The sequence below is a fragment of the Oncorhynchus mykiss genome, chromosome 22 (assembly GCF_057628025.1).
Source record: "Oncorhynchus mykiss isolate SJ-2025 chromosome 22, ASM5762802v1, whole genome shotgun sequence".
Classification (NCBI taxonomy): Eukaryota; Metazoa; Chordata; class Actinopteri; order Salmoniformes; family Salmonidae; genus Oncorhynchus; species Oncorhynchus mykiss.
In genome coordinates, this window is record NC_143043.1 from 5,520,185 (window position 1) to 5,539,460 (window position 19,276).

General features: G+C 42.7%; 1 protein-coding gene across 4 annotated transcripts in view; it reads right to left on the minus strand.

Moving 5' to 3' along the window:
* Window positions 1-19,276, minus strand: part of nalcn (sodium leak channel, non-selective) — a 289,782-nt gene that overhangs the window by 225,393 nt on the left and 45,113 nt on the right. For all 4 annotated transcript variants that reach the window (XM_090215168.1, XM_036958510.2, XM_090215169.1 and 1 more), the window contains 4 exons: window positions 17,509-17,592; window positions 17,056-17,195; window positions 16,814-16,942; window positions 2,554-2,705 (listed from right to left, as the gene is read on the minus strand). In XM_090215168.1, coding sequence (XP_090071294.1) covers window positions 2,554-2,705; window positions 16,814-16,942; window positions 17,056-17,195; window positions 17,509-17,592 — 505 coding nt within the window. The remainder of the gene's footprint in view (window positions 1-2,553; window positions 2,706-16,813; window positions 16,943-17,055; window positions 17,196-17,508; window positions 17,593-19,276) is intronic.

Here is a 19,276-nt window from a genome sequence, read left to right on the forward strand (position 1 = left end):
TTTCTCCAAATTAGGTTACGTTATAGCATTATTCTAAAATGCATTCAAAAAAATGTCCTCAATCTACTACACACAATATCCCATAATGACAAAGCTAAAACAGGTTTAGAATTGTTTGCACATTTACTAAAAAAACAAACCGAAATACCTTATTTATCTTCAGACCCTTTGCTATGAGACTTGAAATTGAGCTCAGGTGCATCCTGTTTCCATTGATCATCTTTGAGATGTTTCTACAACTTGGAGTCCACCTGTGGTAAATTCAATTGATTGGATATGATTTGGAATGGCACAAACATGTCTATTTAAAGGTCCCACAGTTGACAGTGCATGCATTCAGAGCAAAAAATAAGCCATGATGTTGAAAGAATTGTCCGAAGAGCACCGGGACAGGATTGTGTTGAGGAACACATCTGGGGAAGGGTACCAAAGCATTTCTGCATCATTAAATGTCCAAGAATACAGTGGCCTCCATCATTCTTAAATGGAAGAAGTTTGGAACCACCAAGTTTGGAACCACTCTTCCTAGAGCTGGCCGACCGGCCAAACTGAACAATCGGGGAGAAGTTCCTTGGTCAGGGAGATGACCAAGAACTCGATGGTCACTCTGATAGAGCTCCAGAGTTCCTCTATGGAGATGGGAGAACCTTCCAGGACAGCCATTTCTGCCGCACTCCACCAATCATGTCTCTATGGTAGAGTGGCCAGACGGAAGCCAACCCTCAGTAAAAGGCACATGACGGACCACTTGGTCACCTAAAGACTCTCAGACCATGAGAAACAAGATTCTCTGGTCTGATAAAACCAAAATTGAACTCTATGGCCTGAATGCCAAGCGTCACATCTGGAGGAAACCTGGCACCATCCCTACTGTGAAGCATGGTGGTGGCAGCATCATGATGTGGGGATGTTTTTCAGTGGCAGGGACTGTGAGACTAGTCAGGATCGAGGGAAAGTTGAACGGAACATCCTTGATGAAAACCTGTTCCAGGTAGCTCAGGACCTCAGACTGTGGCGAATGCTCACTTTCCAACAGGACAACGACCCTAAGCATACAACCAAGCCAAGGCAGGGCAGGGGTGGCTTCGGGACAAGTCTCAGCCAGAGCCCGGACTTGAACCCAATCGAACATCTCTGGAGAGGCCTGAAAATAGCTGGGCCGCTATTCTCTTGGCACACCTGTATTTGGGGAGTGCCCCATCCAACCTGACAGAGCTTGAGAGGATCTGCAGAGAAGAATGGGAGAAACTCTCCAAATACAGGTGTGCCAAGCTTGTAGAGTCATATCCAAGAAGACTTGAGGATGTAATCGCTGACAAAGGTCCTTCAACAAAGTACTGAGTAAAGGGTCTGAATACTTATGTAAATGTGATATTTCAGTTGTTATCGTTTTAATACATTTGCACACATTTCTAAAAACGTGTTTTTGCTTTGTCATTATGAGATATTGTGTGTAGATTGATGAGGGGTAAAACACAATTTCATCAATTTTAGAATAAGGCTGTAACTTAACAAAATGTGGAAAAAGTAAAAGGGTCTGAATACTTTCCGAACTGTATGTAGTCTATGTAAGTGCCATAATAACAAGGCTATGCAACACACGTCTTCAATGCATGGCTATGCAACATGATTGAATAACATGGTATAATTGTATAAATGATAAACAAGGTCAGTAATACATAAACAGAAGAGAGGGAAAGAGCGGGGCTTCAACAACCCAAGAGCATGTTTGTGGTCACTACAATGTGTGAAGTAAACACACTGGTAGACAGGGATGCACTTCTTCCTCCAGAAAATACTACCAATTGAGAGAGGGAGAAATAGAGAGAACGGAGAGAGAAGTAAAGTCTTAACAGAATACAGGCCTTCCCTGCATGCCCAGTCTGTCAAGGTCTGTTAATAAGCTCTCTCTCTCCCTCTATCCTCTCTGTATCCATCTCTCCATCCCTATCTCTCTTTCTATCCTTATCTAGCCTTTTAGAGATTAGAGCCACTGCTCAGAGTATCCGACACTGGATTTGGGCTCCGCTCAGGTGATAAGAATGAATCACGCCGCTAAGATGGCCAGAACCCCAGACCAAGGCTCATGTAGAAGCATTTCTTTTATTTTGTAGCTTTTTCTGCTTCTGAGAAAAGAACCCAGGAGACTCCAGTACTGTCCATGGAAATGCTAAGAAATAGAATCCCTATTCTATTTCTATGGAACCGACCCACCTTTTTGGGAAGCACCATGATAACCCTCAACATTCTTGGTCTGATTCATTTATGCAGGGATGTAAACCAACAAAGGTGTTCCAGCAGTGGTGTAATCTGTATATCCGGTTGATGAAGCCGCTGTAGCACAGCTCTAACACACAGATTCCAGCTTTGGCATTTTATCATCTAAATTGGTAGTTGTACAAATAAAACTCAAAGTTATTCAGACAGCAGTTACTAAGCTGAACGTACAAAGCTAAAAATGCTGTGTGCATGTGCGTGTGGGGGTACACCCGTGTGCATGTGTATGTGGGGGTACACCCGTGTGCATGTGTGTGTGTGTGTGTGTGTATGTACCGAGCTCGTTGAAGCCGCTGTAGCCCAGCTCCTGTCTGCTGAGCCCCAGTTCTTCCAAGTCCACACACTTAAAGCCCAAAGGACACAGGTATCCCTCCCCGTCTGGCGAACAGTGGGTGTCGGGGATGGCCAGGCTGTTCCATGTCACAGTACTGACAAACACAGAAACACAAACACAATATAATAATAATATAATAAAATATTTATTTCATTTTAGAGCTTACTTATGTTTGCCAAGTGCATTGATCATCGAAACTGATCTTGAGAAAGACATTGGAACTGAAACATCAACATTTAACAATCTCAACTATATACTGAACAAAAATATAAACACAACAATTTCAAAGATTTTACAGTTCAGAGTTACAGTTCATAAAACCGTAATCAGTCATTTGAAATACATTCATTAGGCCCTATTCTATGGATTTCACATGACTGGACAAGGGTGCAGCCATGGGTAGGCCTGGGAGGGCATAGGCCCACCCACCCAGCCAATCAGAATTAGCTTTTCCCCACAAAAGAGCTTTATATAAATAACTGTAAACATAAATACTCCTCAGCACCCCCCCCACCCCCTCCTCAGATGATCCCGCAGGTGAAGAAGCCAGATGTGGAAGTCCTGGGCTGGCGTGGTTATGAGGCCGGTTGGATGTACTGCCAAATTCTCTAAAATGGCATAGGAGGCAGCTTATGGTAGATAAATGAACACACAATTCTCTGGCAACAGCTCTGTTGAACATTCCTGCAGTCAGCATGCCAAATGCCCTGCTCCCTCAAAACGTGAGACATCTGTGCCATTGTGTCGTGTGACAAAACTGCACATTTTAGAGTGGCCTTTTACTGTCCCCAGCACAAGGTGCACCTGTGTAATGATCATGCGGTTTAATCAGCTTCTTCTACCTGTCAGGTAGATGGATTATCTTCGCCAAGGAAAAATGCTCACTAACCGAGATGTAAAAAAAATGTGTGCACAAAATGTATGCTAAATAATATTTTTTTGTGCATACAGTATGGACAATTTCTGGGATTTATTATTTCAGCTCATGAAACATGGGCCAAACATTATATTATGTTCAGCATAAAGCCCCCTTCTTGTTTTTCCTATAATTAATGAAAGACAGAAAAATAATTTACATATACAAAAATGACTGATAAGACATAAAAATACTTTCAATACAGACTTTTCTGAAATGTGCACAGACAGAAACAGGAGAGAATACGATGAGATAAAAAGGCAGATTGGTGAGAGCTCAAGCACTGGAGAAAGCAACCGTTTGTTTTTCACCCCCTTTGCTTCTGAAGCTCCCAAATAAGATCTGGTGCAACCAATTACCTTCAGAAGTCACATAATTAGTTAAATAAAGTCCACCTGTGTACAATCTAAGTGTCACATGATCTGTCACATGAACTCAGTATATATATGCACCTGTTCTGAAAGGCCTCAGAGTCTGCAACACCACTAAGCAATGGGCACCACCAAGCAAGCAGCACCATGAAGACCAAGGAGCTCTCCAAACAGGTCAAGGACAAAGTTGGGGAGTACAGATCAGGGTTGGGTTATAAAACAATATCTGAAACTTTGAACATCACACAGAGCACCATTAAATCCATTATTAAAAAATGGAAAGAATATGGCACCACAACAAACCTGCCAAGTGAGGGCCACCCACCAAAACTCACAGACCAGGCAACAAATCAGAGAGGCAACAAAGAGACCAAAGATAACCCTGAAGGAGCTGCAAAGTTCCACAGCGGAGATTGGAGTATCTGTCCAGAGGACCACTTTAAGCCGTACACTCCACAGAGCTGGGCTTTATGGAAGAGTGGCCAGAAAAAAAAGCCATTGCTTAAAGAAAACAATAAGCAAACACGTGTGGTGTTCGCAAAAAGGCATGTGGGAGACTCCCCAAACATATGGAAGATGGTACTCTGGTCAGATGAAAGTAGAATTGAGATTTTTGGCCATCAAGGAAAGGAAAAGGTCTGGTGCAAACCCAACACCTCTCATCACCCCGAGAACACCATCCCCACCGTGAAGGATGGTGGTGGCAGCATTATGCTGTGGGGATGTTTTTCATTGGCAGGGACTGGGAAACTGGTCAGAATTTAAGGAATGATGGATGGTGCTAAGTAAAGGGAAATTCTTGAGGGAAACCTGTTTTTTTAGTTTTCCAGAGAATTGAGAATGAGGTTCACCTTCCAGCAGGACAATAACCCTAAGCATACTGCTAAAGCAACACTCGAGTGGTTAAAGGGGAAACATGTAAATGTCTTGAAATGGCCTAGTCAAATCCCAGACCTCAATCCAATTGAGAATCTGTGGTATGACTTAAAGATTGCTGTACACCAGCAGAACCCATCCAACTTGAAGGAGCTGGAGCAGTTTTGCTTTGAAGAATGGGCAAAAATCCCAGTGGCTAGATGTGCAAAGCTTATAGAGACACCCAATAGACTTACAGCTGTAATTGCTGTAACTGGTGGCTCTACAAAGTTTTCTGTTTCTTTGTTGTATTTCTTGCTTGTTTCACGATAAAAACATATTTTGCATCTTCAAAGTGGTAGGCATGTTGAGTAAATCAAATGATACAAACCCCCCAAAAAATCCATTGTAAATCCAGGTTGTAAGGAAACAAAATAGGAAAAATGCCAAGGAGGTGAATACTTTCTCAAGGTTTTTATAGTCACAGTGGGAACAACATACCATATACACTTCCTGATGAACTCAGTCACCATGTCAATGTTATTGTCAGAGGCAACCTAGAACATATCCCAGTCCACGTGATCAAAAAAATCTTGAAACATGGATTCCAATTGGTCAGACCAGAGTTGAATAGACCTTAGCACAGGTACTTCCTGTTTTAGTTTATGCCTATAGGAAGAGAGGAGCAGGATGGAGTCGTGATCTGATTTGCCGAAGGGAGGGCAGGGGAGGGCATTGGAGCCATTCCAGAAGGGAGAGTAACTATGGTTGAGAGTTTTTGAAGCACGAGTACTACAGGCAATGTGTTGATAGAACTTCTGTAGCTTTTTTCATATTTGCTTCTTTTAAACTCCCAGCAAAAGCTAATATTTCACTTAAAAGTTATTTTTAATAATTTCCAGGGGGCGTTTTTTCTAGAAGGTCTGATAATAACAAGTCCGGCCACCAAACATTATTACTCTGTATTATAACTATTTGAAATGGCATAAAACATCATGGCTATCAATGGCAGCCTAAAGTGGTCGATTTTCAAAACGGTACAGATTTTTAACAGCAGACAATTCAACCAGAGAGCGCCCTTAGATCGTGGGAAAAGCCTGCACTTGACCGTTGATCTTGAAACATTCCCATGGTGAACGGCTAAGCCCGCTACGCTATGAAACCACACAATATTGCAGAGCCTTTGATATTATCGGCCGCAATTGATATGGTGAGAACAATGTGTGTGTCAGTTAACACTGTGAAACTAAGAATTGATGCTATAGCTAGAAAATCAAGAGGAAACTGACTGAACAACTCAAAAACTCCCCACTTCATGCTCTCCAAATGGACGTTAGCTGTAAGGGCCAAGATGCATAGACTTTTGTTTGCTACATGTCGGGGATGCTATTCACGAGGATATATTGTTCACGAAAAACAGATTCCATGGGATCAAATGGTGGGCTTCAGTTCTGGGCGCCAGTTCACAAAACTACGTGGACTTATGGGATAAGAGCCTGACAAAAAAAACTAAAATAATCACACCGAGCCTTGATGGTTATCAAGGGGGAGTGTTGGAAAGATGTTTCTAATTGAGAGAGGAACTGTTGTCATTTGCAATGGATGTAAAAAAAAAAAAAACGGACTTTCTGTGTAACAGACATATTTGGGAAACTGAACGCAAGCATGCAGGGGAAATACAAAAACATTCTACAGATGAGTGACCGAATCAAATAAATCCATTTGACTGTGATCCTGGCTCAGTAGACATGCCGATAAGTGAAATCGAACAGCTGATCGAGCTGTCACGTGACAGAATGCTGAAGACAACTCATTCACGGGTCACTATAGAGACGTTTTGGTTCCTGACTCAAAGGGAATACTGTGCCGTCTCCCTCCGAGCATTAAAAGTCACGGTACGCTGATTCAGTGCTCTCATTTGCATTGAAAACAGATTTCGATCCTGGTTGGATCAGACAGGAAAGATGAGGTGTGCACTGACGAACACGCCCCCTGACTTTGAGATGCTCCAATGCGACATGCATCAAGCACACCCATCTCATTAGAGAGATAATATTAATTAAGTCAGACTAATTTGCACCCACATTAAAAGTATATGATGGTGAGTTGAGAATACAATCAGAAATACTGTTACAATGTTTTGCAATTGATGGCCATAGCCCCAATTAAAACAGTAAACATTGGCTGTTAATTACATCATTTACATTTACATCACATATTTCACATGGTTGGGTTCACAAGAATATTCAGATATTTGTATAGCCTTTATTTTTTTATTTAATTGTACCTTTATTTAACTAGTCAAGTAAGTTAAGAACAAATTATTATTTTCAATGACAGCCTAGTTGGTTAACTGACTGTTCAGGGGCAGAACGACAGGGGATTTGAACTTGCAACCTTCCGGTTACTAGTCCAACGCTCTAACCACTAGGCTACCCTGCCGCCCCCGGCTACCCTGTCGCCCCTGACTAGGCAAGTCAGTTAAGAATAAATTCTTATTTACAATGACGGCGTACACCGGCCAAACTCGGACGACACTGGGCCAATTGCGCCCCGTCCTATGGGACTCCCAATCACAGCCGGTTGTGATACAGTCTGGATTCGAACCAGGTTGTCTGTAGTGACGCCTCTAGCAATGAGATGCAGTGTCTTAGACCACTGCGCCACTTGGAAGCCCCGATATCAAAATGGGGTCGTGGGCCAAAAAAGTCTGCACTAGACCAATTGTAAAAAGGTCTTACAATTACATAACAAATGTATGAACTACATAATTATTTACAAATGCATAGATTTGCATTACACAGCACCTAACTTCCCCATGATGGATTATCTGCACATTTTTTATAAACCAGTTAAATTGCCCTCTCTCCGGAACTAAAGGGCCATTCTTTACAAAACGTGGTACATTATACAGGATCTATGGACAAGGAAGTCAATCTTCAATGGTCTGTCACTTACAGGTGTTAATGTTAGCTAGCTAGCTAGGTTAGTTAAAATAGACCAAATGAGGTTCGTTAGCTAATAGACTTTGGATGCCTTGTTCTACATATCATTCTATCCATCGTTCTGCTTGTGTCTAGCTAAATACTTTGAACACAGGTTAGCTAACAGCTAGCTAGGTTAGATCATGTTTAAATATTGATAACTACCTAGCTAGATATATATTTCATGAAATAAACTTTAAACACTGTTTCCCATGCTTGTTCAATGAACCATAAACAATTAATGAACATGCACCTGTGGAACGGTCGTTAAGACACTAACAGCTTACAGACTGTAGGCAATTAAGGTCACAGTTATGAAAACTTAGGGTACTAAAGAGGCCTTTATACTGACTCTGAAAAATACCAAAAGAAAGATGCCCAGGGTCCCTGCTCATCTGCATGAACGTGCCTTAGGCATGCTACAAGGTGTGCATGAGGACTGCACATGCGGCCAGGGCAATAAATTGCAACGTCCGTATTGTGAGACCCCTAAGACAGCACTACAGGGAGACAGGACGGACAGCTGATTGTCCTCGCAGTGGCAGACCACGTGTAACAACACCTGCACAGGATCGGTACATCAGAACATCACACCTGCGGGACAGGTACAGGATGGCAACAACAACTGTCCGAGTTACACCAGGAATGACATGACCCTCCAGCATGACAATGCCACCAGCCATACTGCTCATTCTGTGTGTGATTTCCTGCAAGACAGAAATGTCAGAGCCCGGATCTCAATCCCATTGAGCACGTCTGGGACCTGTTGGATAGAAGGGTGAGGGCTAGGGCCACTCCCCCCAGAAATGTCTGGGAACTTGTAGGTCCCTTGGTGGAAGAGTGGGGTAACATCTCACAGCAAGAACTGGCAAATCTGGTACATCTGGTACAGTCCATGGGGAGGAGATGCACTGCAGTACTTAATGCAGCTGGTGGCCACACCAGATACTGACTGTTACTTTTGATTTTGACCCCCCGTTTGTTCAGGGATAATTCTTACCTCCCTAATCTTACCTCATTTGCACACACTGTATATATAATTGACTGTACGTTTGTTTATTCCATGTGTAACTCTGTGTTGTTGTCTGTGTCGCACTGCTTTGCTTTATCTTGGCCAGGTCGCAGTTGTAAATGAGAACTTGTTCTCAACTGTCCTACCTGGTTAAATAAAGGTGAAATAAAAATACAAATAAATAAATAAAAAGGGACACAATCTATTTCTATTAGTCACGTCTGTGGAACTTGTACAGTTTATGTCTCAGTTGTTGAATGTTCATACAAATATTTACACATGTTAAGTTTGCTGAAAATAAATGCAGTTGACAGTGAGAGAACGTTTCTTTTTTTGCTGAGTTGAGTTAGCTAGCTAGCCTCAGTTTTCTCATATCACAACCATTAAACTCTGTAACTGTTTTAAAATCCCTGAGGAGTTTCCTTCCTCTCCGGCAACTGAGTTAGGGAAGGACGCATGTACCAATCGGTTCACTTCATTGCGAGGTATTGAAAAACCTTCCTGGTCTTTGTGGTTGAATCTGTAATTGAAATTCACTACTCAATTGAGAGACCTTACAGATAATTGTATGTGTAGGGTACGTAGATGGGGTAATCATTCAAAAATCATTTTAACCACTATTATTGAACTCAGAATGAGTCCATGCAGCTTATTATGTGATTTGGTAAGAAAATGTGTAGTCCTGAACTTATTTAGGCTTGCCATAACTTAGGGGTTGACTCAAGACATTTCAGATTTTCAAATGTTATTAACTTAAGAGTATTTCTACAAACAACATTTGGGGTTTTGGTGTGTAGACACACAATCTAAATTTAAACCATTTTAAATTCAATAAAACAACAAAATGTAAAAAAGTAAAGAGGTGTGCTTTCCGAAAGCGTATTTAAACCTTTCTCTGACATTCGAGTGTCACCGTAGACAACTTAGTGGAATTTCTTATATGTCTTCCTAAAAAATCTCTACGGGAGAATACAACATTTCTACCCATCCTTCCATGAAGATAACTAGCAAACGGATCGCGCCATCATCTGCTGACCATTTAGGGAATTGAGTTCTCAAACGGTGTGCCAAATTTCGCTCCGTAATATAGAGTATTGACGGAGAAATGACGAGGGGGAAAAACTCACTTTAACATGGACTGCTGGCTAAAACCCATTTACACTATCGACCCTTTATAATAGTGAGTGCAAGTGTATATGGCAATCTTCCGGTAAATGAATTTTAGTTGTAAAATAGACAAGCTATGAATATGAGACATTGGCACACCAACAGCACCAATTGGACACACACACACACAGCCAGCCCCCCCCCCCCCAACCTTTCACTTTTGCCGCAGGTGTTATTCCAGGAGCCGCTTGACATCTCTAATGAAAATGAATGCCTTCAAATTGGCCCGCCAGACATTCATCCACATTGTTTATTAGGGCTCAGGGATGAGAAGGGATAATTTATTGCCATATCACAAAAGGGGCAATCAAAGGCCTAGCGGTGAATCCAGATACAGCTAATTATAGAGACTCGGATAATGGCTAACACGTTATAAAATAAATCACCTTTCTTCACAACACAGACATGATAAATTAAGCCTCAAACGGTGGGTTAAAGGTCCAGTAATAGTGTGTCACAGAACATTTACTGAGATAAAAGTAAAACCAGATCTGGGATTAATCGTGATTAGGTTCACAAAATCTGTAACAAAAATGAACTGTAACTTCATGGAGATTTAAAATGGCTGCTGTAGAGTGAAGAGTCTTTGTATCTTTGTGTTGGGCAACAATGTAACTTGGGGTTGATTTGATTCCAAAATGGACCACATACTGAATATGTGTTAACTGTGGATTGTTTTAAATAATAATATATACAGTATATATTTTTGTTGCTAGGTAGCGTTAACTGGTGCTAGTCGGCTGTAGGTGCGCCAAACTCTGGTATTTTTCATCTTCACCTTGTTTTTAAATAGCGATCCAACATTTGTTTTCAGCATATTTATTTCCATGACTGCTCAAAACTCACTGTCTCATGCTCACTCTTGTCTCTCTGCACTAGACATATAGCAAGCAATATACTTGGAACATCAAATCACAATAAAATTGCAGTATCGAATCGCAATACATATAAAATTGTGAGACTTGCAACACGTGGTATCGGCCCCTAAGTACTGTGATTATATAGTATCATGAGGTCCCTGGTAGGTCATGACATTTTGTCAGCCAGTTATTGTCATGCAAAGGAATGCCGGTCTCACGGTAATTGACCGTTAATTAACATACAGGTCTCCACATACAAGCTGCTGATGTGTGCCTTTGGAACATCGACATTTTAACTCTAATAAATCAATTTAATACAAACCATAATGAATCCATTATTTATTTTAGGCAGGTCTAAAGAAACATTATGGTATGAAGAAAATGTATTTCAGATTAACAGAATATGAGTTGGCCTATTACGGTATGTTATATGGCTATGTGGCGTGCCATAGGCTGAAGGCTTGTTGATATAGCTGGCAAGATATGCTTAGAAGTCCTGTGTTTATATGATTTTATAGTAAGAAGAATATAATTGAACTTAGCTGAATAAAATATAATATTTTTCCCATTCCGAAGCAAGTGTGCATATGTAGTCTATGTTAATCATTTGAAACAGGTCATATAGGCTACGCAAAATGTAGAGTTATTTGGAACCTTTAGTTGTTAATGATAAACCTTAGAATGTCATAGAAATCAAAACACATATGGGGTGCATGATGCGACTACAGGCTATTGATGATTTAAGAAAGTCGGGAAAAAATATTGTGCTCTGTTCCTTGCCTCAGGCTGCACACACTGTTCTCTTATCAAGTGATCATATTATTGCCAAATCAGACAATTCTCAATATAATATTGTCTTTACTAATATGTCAAATTAATTTTGATTTAGAATGGCCCACTATCAAATGGGAAGGAACAGGGGCAGGGGAAAGACGGCGTCGACAGACATGGCAGCTCTGCTTCTAGCTCCTCAGCAACTTTTCAGTATTTTCTTTTTTTGTGTGTTATTTCTTGCATTATTAGCCCAGAACATTTTTTGTGTTTTGGATATCAGAGCGGCGGTAACTCACCATAATTAAGCTTGGGGCCCTGGGTCTGAACCTCGCCCTGTGCAACTGGGTCCTGGACTTCCTGATCAGCCGCCCCCAGGTGGTGAAAGTAGGAGACAACACCTCCACTTCGCCGATCCTCAACACAGGGGCCCTACAAGGGTCTATGCTTAGCCCCCTCCTGCACACCCTGTCCATGCATGACCGCGTGGCAACGCAGGCCTCCAACTCAATCATCAAATTTGCAGATGACACAACAGTAGTAGACTTGATTACCAACAATGATGAGACAGCCTACAGGGAGGAGATGAGGGCCCTGGCGGAGAGGTGACAGGAAAATAACCTCTTCCTCAACATCAACAAAATGAAGGAGCTGATCGTGGACTTCATGAAACAGCAGAGGGAGCAAGCCCCTATCCACTTCGACAGGACCGCAGTGGAGAAGGTGAAAACTTCAAGTTCCTCGTCGGCCTCCCGAGTGGAGCAGTGGTCTAAGGCACTGTATCGCAGAGCTAGCTGTGCCACTAGAGATTCTGGGTTCGATTCCAGGCTCTGTCGCAGCCGGCCGCGACCGGGAGACCCATGGGGCGCTGCACGTTTGGCACACAATCGTCCAGGATAGGGGAATGTTTGGCCGGCAGGGATGTCCTTGTCCCATCGTGCACTAGCGGGCCGGGCACAGTGCGCACTGACACGGCCACCAGGTGTACAGTGTTTCCTCCGACACATTGGTGCGGCTGGCTTCCGGGTTAAGTGGGCATTGTGTCAAGAAGCAGTGCAGCTTGGTCGGGTTGTGTTTCGGAGGACGCAGGGCTCTCGACCTTCGCCTCTCGAGTCCGTACGGGGGTTGCAGCGATGAGACAATACTGAAACAAAAAAAACGAGTAAAAAACATAGGGGGATTTTTTTAAATAAAATATAAATACAATGTAAATAAAAATTAAAAAAATGTTGTTTTAAGTTCCTCGGTGTACACATCACTGACAAATCTGAAATGGTCCACCCACAGACAGTGTGGTGAACAGCGCCTGTCGGGCTGTATCCCCACCTGGTACTGCAACTGCACCGCCTGCAACCACAGGGCTCTACAGAGGGTGGTGCGGTCTCCCAACGGATCACCGGGGGCACACTGCCTGCCCTCCAGGACACCTACAGCACCCGATGTCACAGGAAGGTAAAAAATATCATCAAGGACATCAACCACCACAGCCACAGCCTATTCACCCTGCTACCATCCAGAAGGGGACGTCAGTACAGGCGCATCCAAAGCTGGAGCCGAGAGAGAATGATAAAGGCTATCAGACTGTTCAACAGCCCTCACTAGCCGGCTACCACCCTTGTTACTCAACCCTGCACCTTAGAAGCTGCTGCCCTATATACATAGACATGGATTCACTGGTCACTTTAATAAGGGGGATAGTTGGTCCGTTGTACAACTGAATGCCTTCAACTTAAATGTGTCTTCCGCATTTAAGCCAACCCGTCACAAGCACTTTAATAATGTTTACATACTGTACTGCTTTACTCATTTCATATGTATATACTGTATTATATTCTACCGTATTTTAGTCTATGCCACTCCGACATTGATCGTCCTAACATTTATATATTTCAAAATTCCATTCTTTTACTTTTAGATTTCTGTGCATTGTTGTGAATGGCTAGATACTACAGCACCGTCGGAGCTAGGAACACAAGCATTTCGCTACACCCGTAATAACATCTGCTAAATATGTGTATGTAACCAATAACATTTGATTTGATGCACTCCAACAGTGAATGGAAGCCTCTTTCCCGCCTGTTGGTTATTTCACTCCATGCATCAACCACTGTTTGAAGAGTATGCAGCCTCTCGATGCACGACAGGTGATATTCCCGCCCAAACTTTGTACGCCATGGGCTCCCCAACCCTGCAGGAACAGGTTTCATTTGGGAAAGCAAGTGAACATGTTTTCACAATGAACCATATTTCATTAAACTGTTGACAGTTCCTCTCTCTGCATGCTTGAGAAAGTAATGAAGGAGTGAGGGGAGGAGATGGAAACGCACAGTGGTGAGATATTCTGTAGCTTAAGGTAGTCTAATGTGTCACCCTATTAATTATGAAATCATTTTTAAAAATCCCTACTACTACGCTATTCAAAATCATATTCACTATTGTGAAGCCTGTAAGCTGCCCTGGACAATCAATGAACCAACTGCATCAGCTAGGCCCATAAGTTCTCTCCCAGACTCATGAATAGAAACTTTAGATATTAGCATAAGGTAACTAGTCCATCCAGTATGCATAATAATACAGTCCACACTAGATGGCAATTAGTAGAATTGGTTTTATTTTGGAATATAGGCCAGACCAATTAGACATATTTAATCAGTTTTCCAAATATTTTTTTGCAGTGAGTAATATGCTGTAGAATATGTATTGTATAACAAACGGCACAATCATTATTTTTGTATATATTCTTTTTAGGCTTGGGCTCATATATAGGCTTATGCATATGTATAAGCTCTAATATGTGTATGGGTGTTTTGAATTAATCATCACCTTAGAAAGCGCTGTCCATTTCGTTGTTAGGCTTTGAAACAACATCCACAATGACCATATTTTCCACTCAGTGGCAAGCTGTTTTTTTTTATTTTCCTTCTTCCAATTTATCAAACACAGTGAGGTGAGTTTTAAATGATTGCATTAATGTCAGAGTGGTTAGAAGGACAATAGAACCCTGAGGACCAGGCCATTAGTGAGTTGGATACTGCCAACGCATGTCCTGGGTGCATAAAAGGAGATTACCGTGACTCAACTTTCATGACTTACCATGACTCATGACTGCCGGTGTGGCGGTAATACGGTCCCCGATCACAGCCCTAGTCCCTGGCAATTCCAATATTAACTTTAACCAGACATAACTACTCTTCCCAAAGAGCCTGAGATACCAACGCACAATAAGGACAAATGTACATATTTCACAAGATGTTTCATTCAATTCACCAAAAGGCCAAGGTCAATGTGAATAATCTCTCATATGGAATAGGTGAAGAAACCCATTTTGTCTGCACATCCAGGAGCCCCTTTTCATCCACACACAAATACCCACCCCAGTCAAATTCCTCCTACACATTTCGCTTTCAATCTCAATATAAATCCCATCTGTTCTGTGTGAATGACTGGAGAGGAAGTCTGTGACTTTGTGCCAAAGGCATATGGCCTGTTAGACTATCCCGCATAAAACATGTCTAAAGGTTTTAGAGTTGCCTTGGCGCCTCGTGGCAGCCTAGGCAAAGAGCTCATGTCATTTCTGTACATATTTGTTCAAATTATGTCAATATTTGTACAATAACTAAATGAGTGCAGAGCAAGTCTTGACATCATGAATTAGACTCCTGCTCATAAATGGATGAAAATCAAGCTAACTAATGCTAGCTAGCCTCTGTGTGTTTTCATTTGAATTACACCTACTGACTTTGGGGTGGTTTCCACTGACGGTGATCCAAGAGGAGGCTATGCATGCAGAGTTGGTACTCAGGAGGAAACCTCTGAAGTAAGGAGTGGGCTTTACTCTGTGGGGAGCTTAAACTTCATCACAGTCCAAATACAGAGAATCTGCAGGTGGCGGAGATGTCTTGATGACATCGAGCTGCCCGCCTACCTGGTTGCCCTTGGACATGCTGACCTGACCATGACCATCCCCTCCGCTGACCATCTAGCTTCCAGATCCTCTCATGACTGCGTCTGCCCATCTGGAGGCTTCAAGAAACACTCAAACAGACTTGATCTAGCTGATCTAGCTACTGCTGTAGCCTATATGAACAAGCACTTTGAGATTCTGTCTGTAATGAAAAGCGCTATGAAAGGTTAATTATTATTATTAAAGCACCCCACTTACACCCACACATCAGGGGGGTTGACACAAACTAGCCCAATAATAACCAAATCACAAATACACCGGCTAAACCACTTCTGAAAGGGGAAGGATTTATTCATGTGAAATGTAATTCTGTGCCTTCTGTTTCATCTGAAAGTGGGCAATGTACGCAGTGTCCCTGGAGCAGGAGAGCACTTGTCAACAAGCGGAGATGGACAGATCGATGGTAGAGTAGAGGCTTTAAATATAAATCCCAGACAATACACAACGTTAATGATTATGATTAGGGCTCGCTCTGTCTCGCAGCTCTAACTGTGATGGTGATGGCTTCTTTTGTTCCCCCACTGTGGTTTCTGTTCTCCTCGTCACCGCTTACTCATCATCTGTATACAAATATTAAACACCTACACACACACACCATGCACACAGCACAAATGAACTCACATGGATGTATACAAACTCACACTTACGCATACAACATGGGCAACGCCATTAAGAGCTCCATTTGTCAATTTCTTGTCCTATGAGTGTATCGGCAGATCATAAATAAACTGAAAAGACGCATTCCACCACCTACTGCGCTGGAGTGTGTATAGTCTGAACAAGTATAAAACCAAGGTTGATGATTTACTGCCTCCTGTGGTTATGTAATGATCGCCCTGCTGACCTGGATAGAATTCTATGATCCTTTCTTAACCCATAGCATGTCCCACCTAGTTGACTACTTCAATGGTGCTGCCCATGCTAAAAACATCTTTGGGCCGAGTGCGCCCTTAATCCAACCTCACGGTTTAGACTGATGGACTACTGATGCAAGGCATACATCACCTCATAGTTTAATTAACTTCAATCCTTTCCCCAAACCAAAAGTCTTGAAAAAAAAAAGCCTACGCCGACCAGAGTGTCCATGATGCAGAAGTTTGAAGATCTGGATGAGCCGACTGGCTCTCAGTACAACAGACATGCACCATGGCATATTTCACCGCCAAAATTGACAGACACACACTGTCACAAGTTGCATACACACAGTCAGTTTAGCCTACAGTATGTTCATCCCACTGATATCATTGATACCATAGATAAAATGTCTCATACACTAATCATGTTGTAAATGGAGGACCTTACCCATTCGTTGTGTCGTTGGTAACACAGTGATGATTGAACGTTCCGAACATCTGAACTCCCAGAATTCCATACAGAAGGAGGAAGAAGAGCAAGAATATCGACACACTCCAGATCTGTTCCCCTGATCGCCTAAACAGAGAGGATATTTGACATTAACCATAAACCAAGCACATAGTTCCAATTCAAATGATATTTCATAAACCTACGCAGGTAACGTCACGTCCTAATAAAACCCTACGTACTTGAGGATGTTGGTGATGCGTGAGCGTGGCAGCTCGAAGCGGAAGTAGATCCTGAAGGCTCGGATCATGATGAGGGCTCTGGGGATTCTCAACATGCCCCAGGGAGACATCTGGTCAACAACATCTGCTATCTCAAACACCTGGGTGAGAGAGGGAAAGCTGTGAACAAAGACAGGTGCTGTACCTGGAAGACCACTGTTGTAAAGTGTATGCAAATGAACACACACATGCACACAAATGCACACACCAGACCTATGTTAAAAAAATACTGATTTTGTTTTCTTTGAAATACGTTACGTGCACTTCATTTAAATTGATTGGAATTATGGAACCAAAGCAATAGTCCCAAAAGTGAAAACTCCACCCACACAGGGTGCAAACTACATTAAAGAAAACAAAGACGTATTTCACCAAGGTCTTGGACACACACAGCGTGAGGCGCAACATTTGTACCTGAAGCACCAGAGACACCCAGAGGAAGAAGACCATGAAGCCGTCAAACATACACCAGCGATCCTTGACGTACGAGTTATCACCCTGGATGGAGGGGGGGGGGGGGGAGAGACAGGCAGAGGGAAACCGAGAGAGAGAGTGAGATCAATGCCATTTAAATGTTTCGGTCACGCTTTAGATTACGTTCAGCTTCAGAATGCCTTCACAGGGTGCAACCTCCTTAATCACGGGCACCCTCATAGATATCATCCTGACCAACCTGCTCTCTAAATCCACCTCTGTGGTCTTCAACCAGGATCTCAGTGATCACTGCCTCATTGCCTGCGTCCGTAATGGGTCCGCGGTCAAACGACCACCCCTCATCACTGTCAAATGCTCCCTAAAACACTTCAGTGAGCAGGCCTTTCTAATCGACCTGGCCCGGGTCACGTCAGTAGAGGATGCCTGGCTGTTCTTAAAAAGTGCTTTCCTCAACATAAATTAAATAAATAAATAAGCATGCCCCATTAAAAAAATGTAGAACTGAGAACAGATATAGCCCTTGGTCCACTCCAGACCTGACTGCCCTTTACCAGCACAAAAACATCCTGTGGCGTACTGCATTAGCATCGAATAGCCCCCGCGATATGCAACTTTTCAGGGAAGTTAGGAACCATTATACACAGTCAGTTAGGAAAGTAAAGGCTAGCTTTTTCAAACAGAAATGTGCATCCCGTAGCACAAATTCCAAAACGTTTTGGGACACTGTAAAGTCCATGGAGAAAAAGAGCACCTCCTCCCAGCTGCCCACTGCACTGAGGCTAGGAAACACTGTCGCCACTGATAAATCTACTATAATAGATCATTTCAATAAGCATTCTTCTACGGCTGGCCATGCTTTCCACCTGGCTACCCCGGCCAACAGCTCTGCACCCCCCCCGCAGAAGCTTTCCAGCTGGAAACCCCTATCACTAGCATGTTCAACCTCTCGTATCGCCTGAGATCCCTAAAGATTGGAAAGCTGCCGCAATCATCCCTGTCTTCAAAGGGGGAGACACTCTAGACCTATATCCATCCTGCCCTGCCTTTCGAAAGTCAAGTTAACAAACAGATCACCGACCACTTCGAATCCCACCGTAGCTTCTCCACTATGCAATCTGGTTTCCGAGCTGGTCATGGGTGCACCTCAGCCACGCTCAAGGTCCTAAACGGTATCATAACCCCCATCGATAAAAGACTACTGTGCAGGCGTATTCATAGACCTGGCCAAGGCTTTCGACTGTGTCAATCACCGCATTCTTATCGGCAGACTCAACAGCCTTGGTTTCTAAAATGACTGCTTCGCCTGGTTCACCAACTACTTGTCGGATAGAGTTCAGTGTGTCAAATCGGAGAGCCTGTTGTCCAAACCTTAAATCTAGAATCGGCTTCCTATTTCACAACAAAGCATCCTTCACTCATGCTGCCAAACATACCCTCGTAAAACTGACTATACTACCGATCCTCGACTTTGGTGATGTCATTTACAAAATAGCCTTCAACACCCTACTCAGCAAATTGGATGCAGTCTATCACAGTTTTGTCACCAAAGCCCCATATACTATCAAATCAAATCAGATTGTATTTGTCACATACACATGGTTAGCAGATGTTAATGCGAGTGTAGCGAAATGCTTGTGCTTCTAGTTCCGACAATGCAGTAATAACCAACGAGTAATCTAACCTAACAATTCCAAAACTACTACCTTATACACACAAGTGTAAAGGGATAAAGAATATGTACATAAAG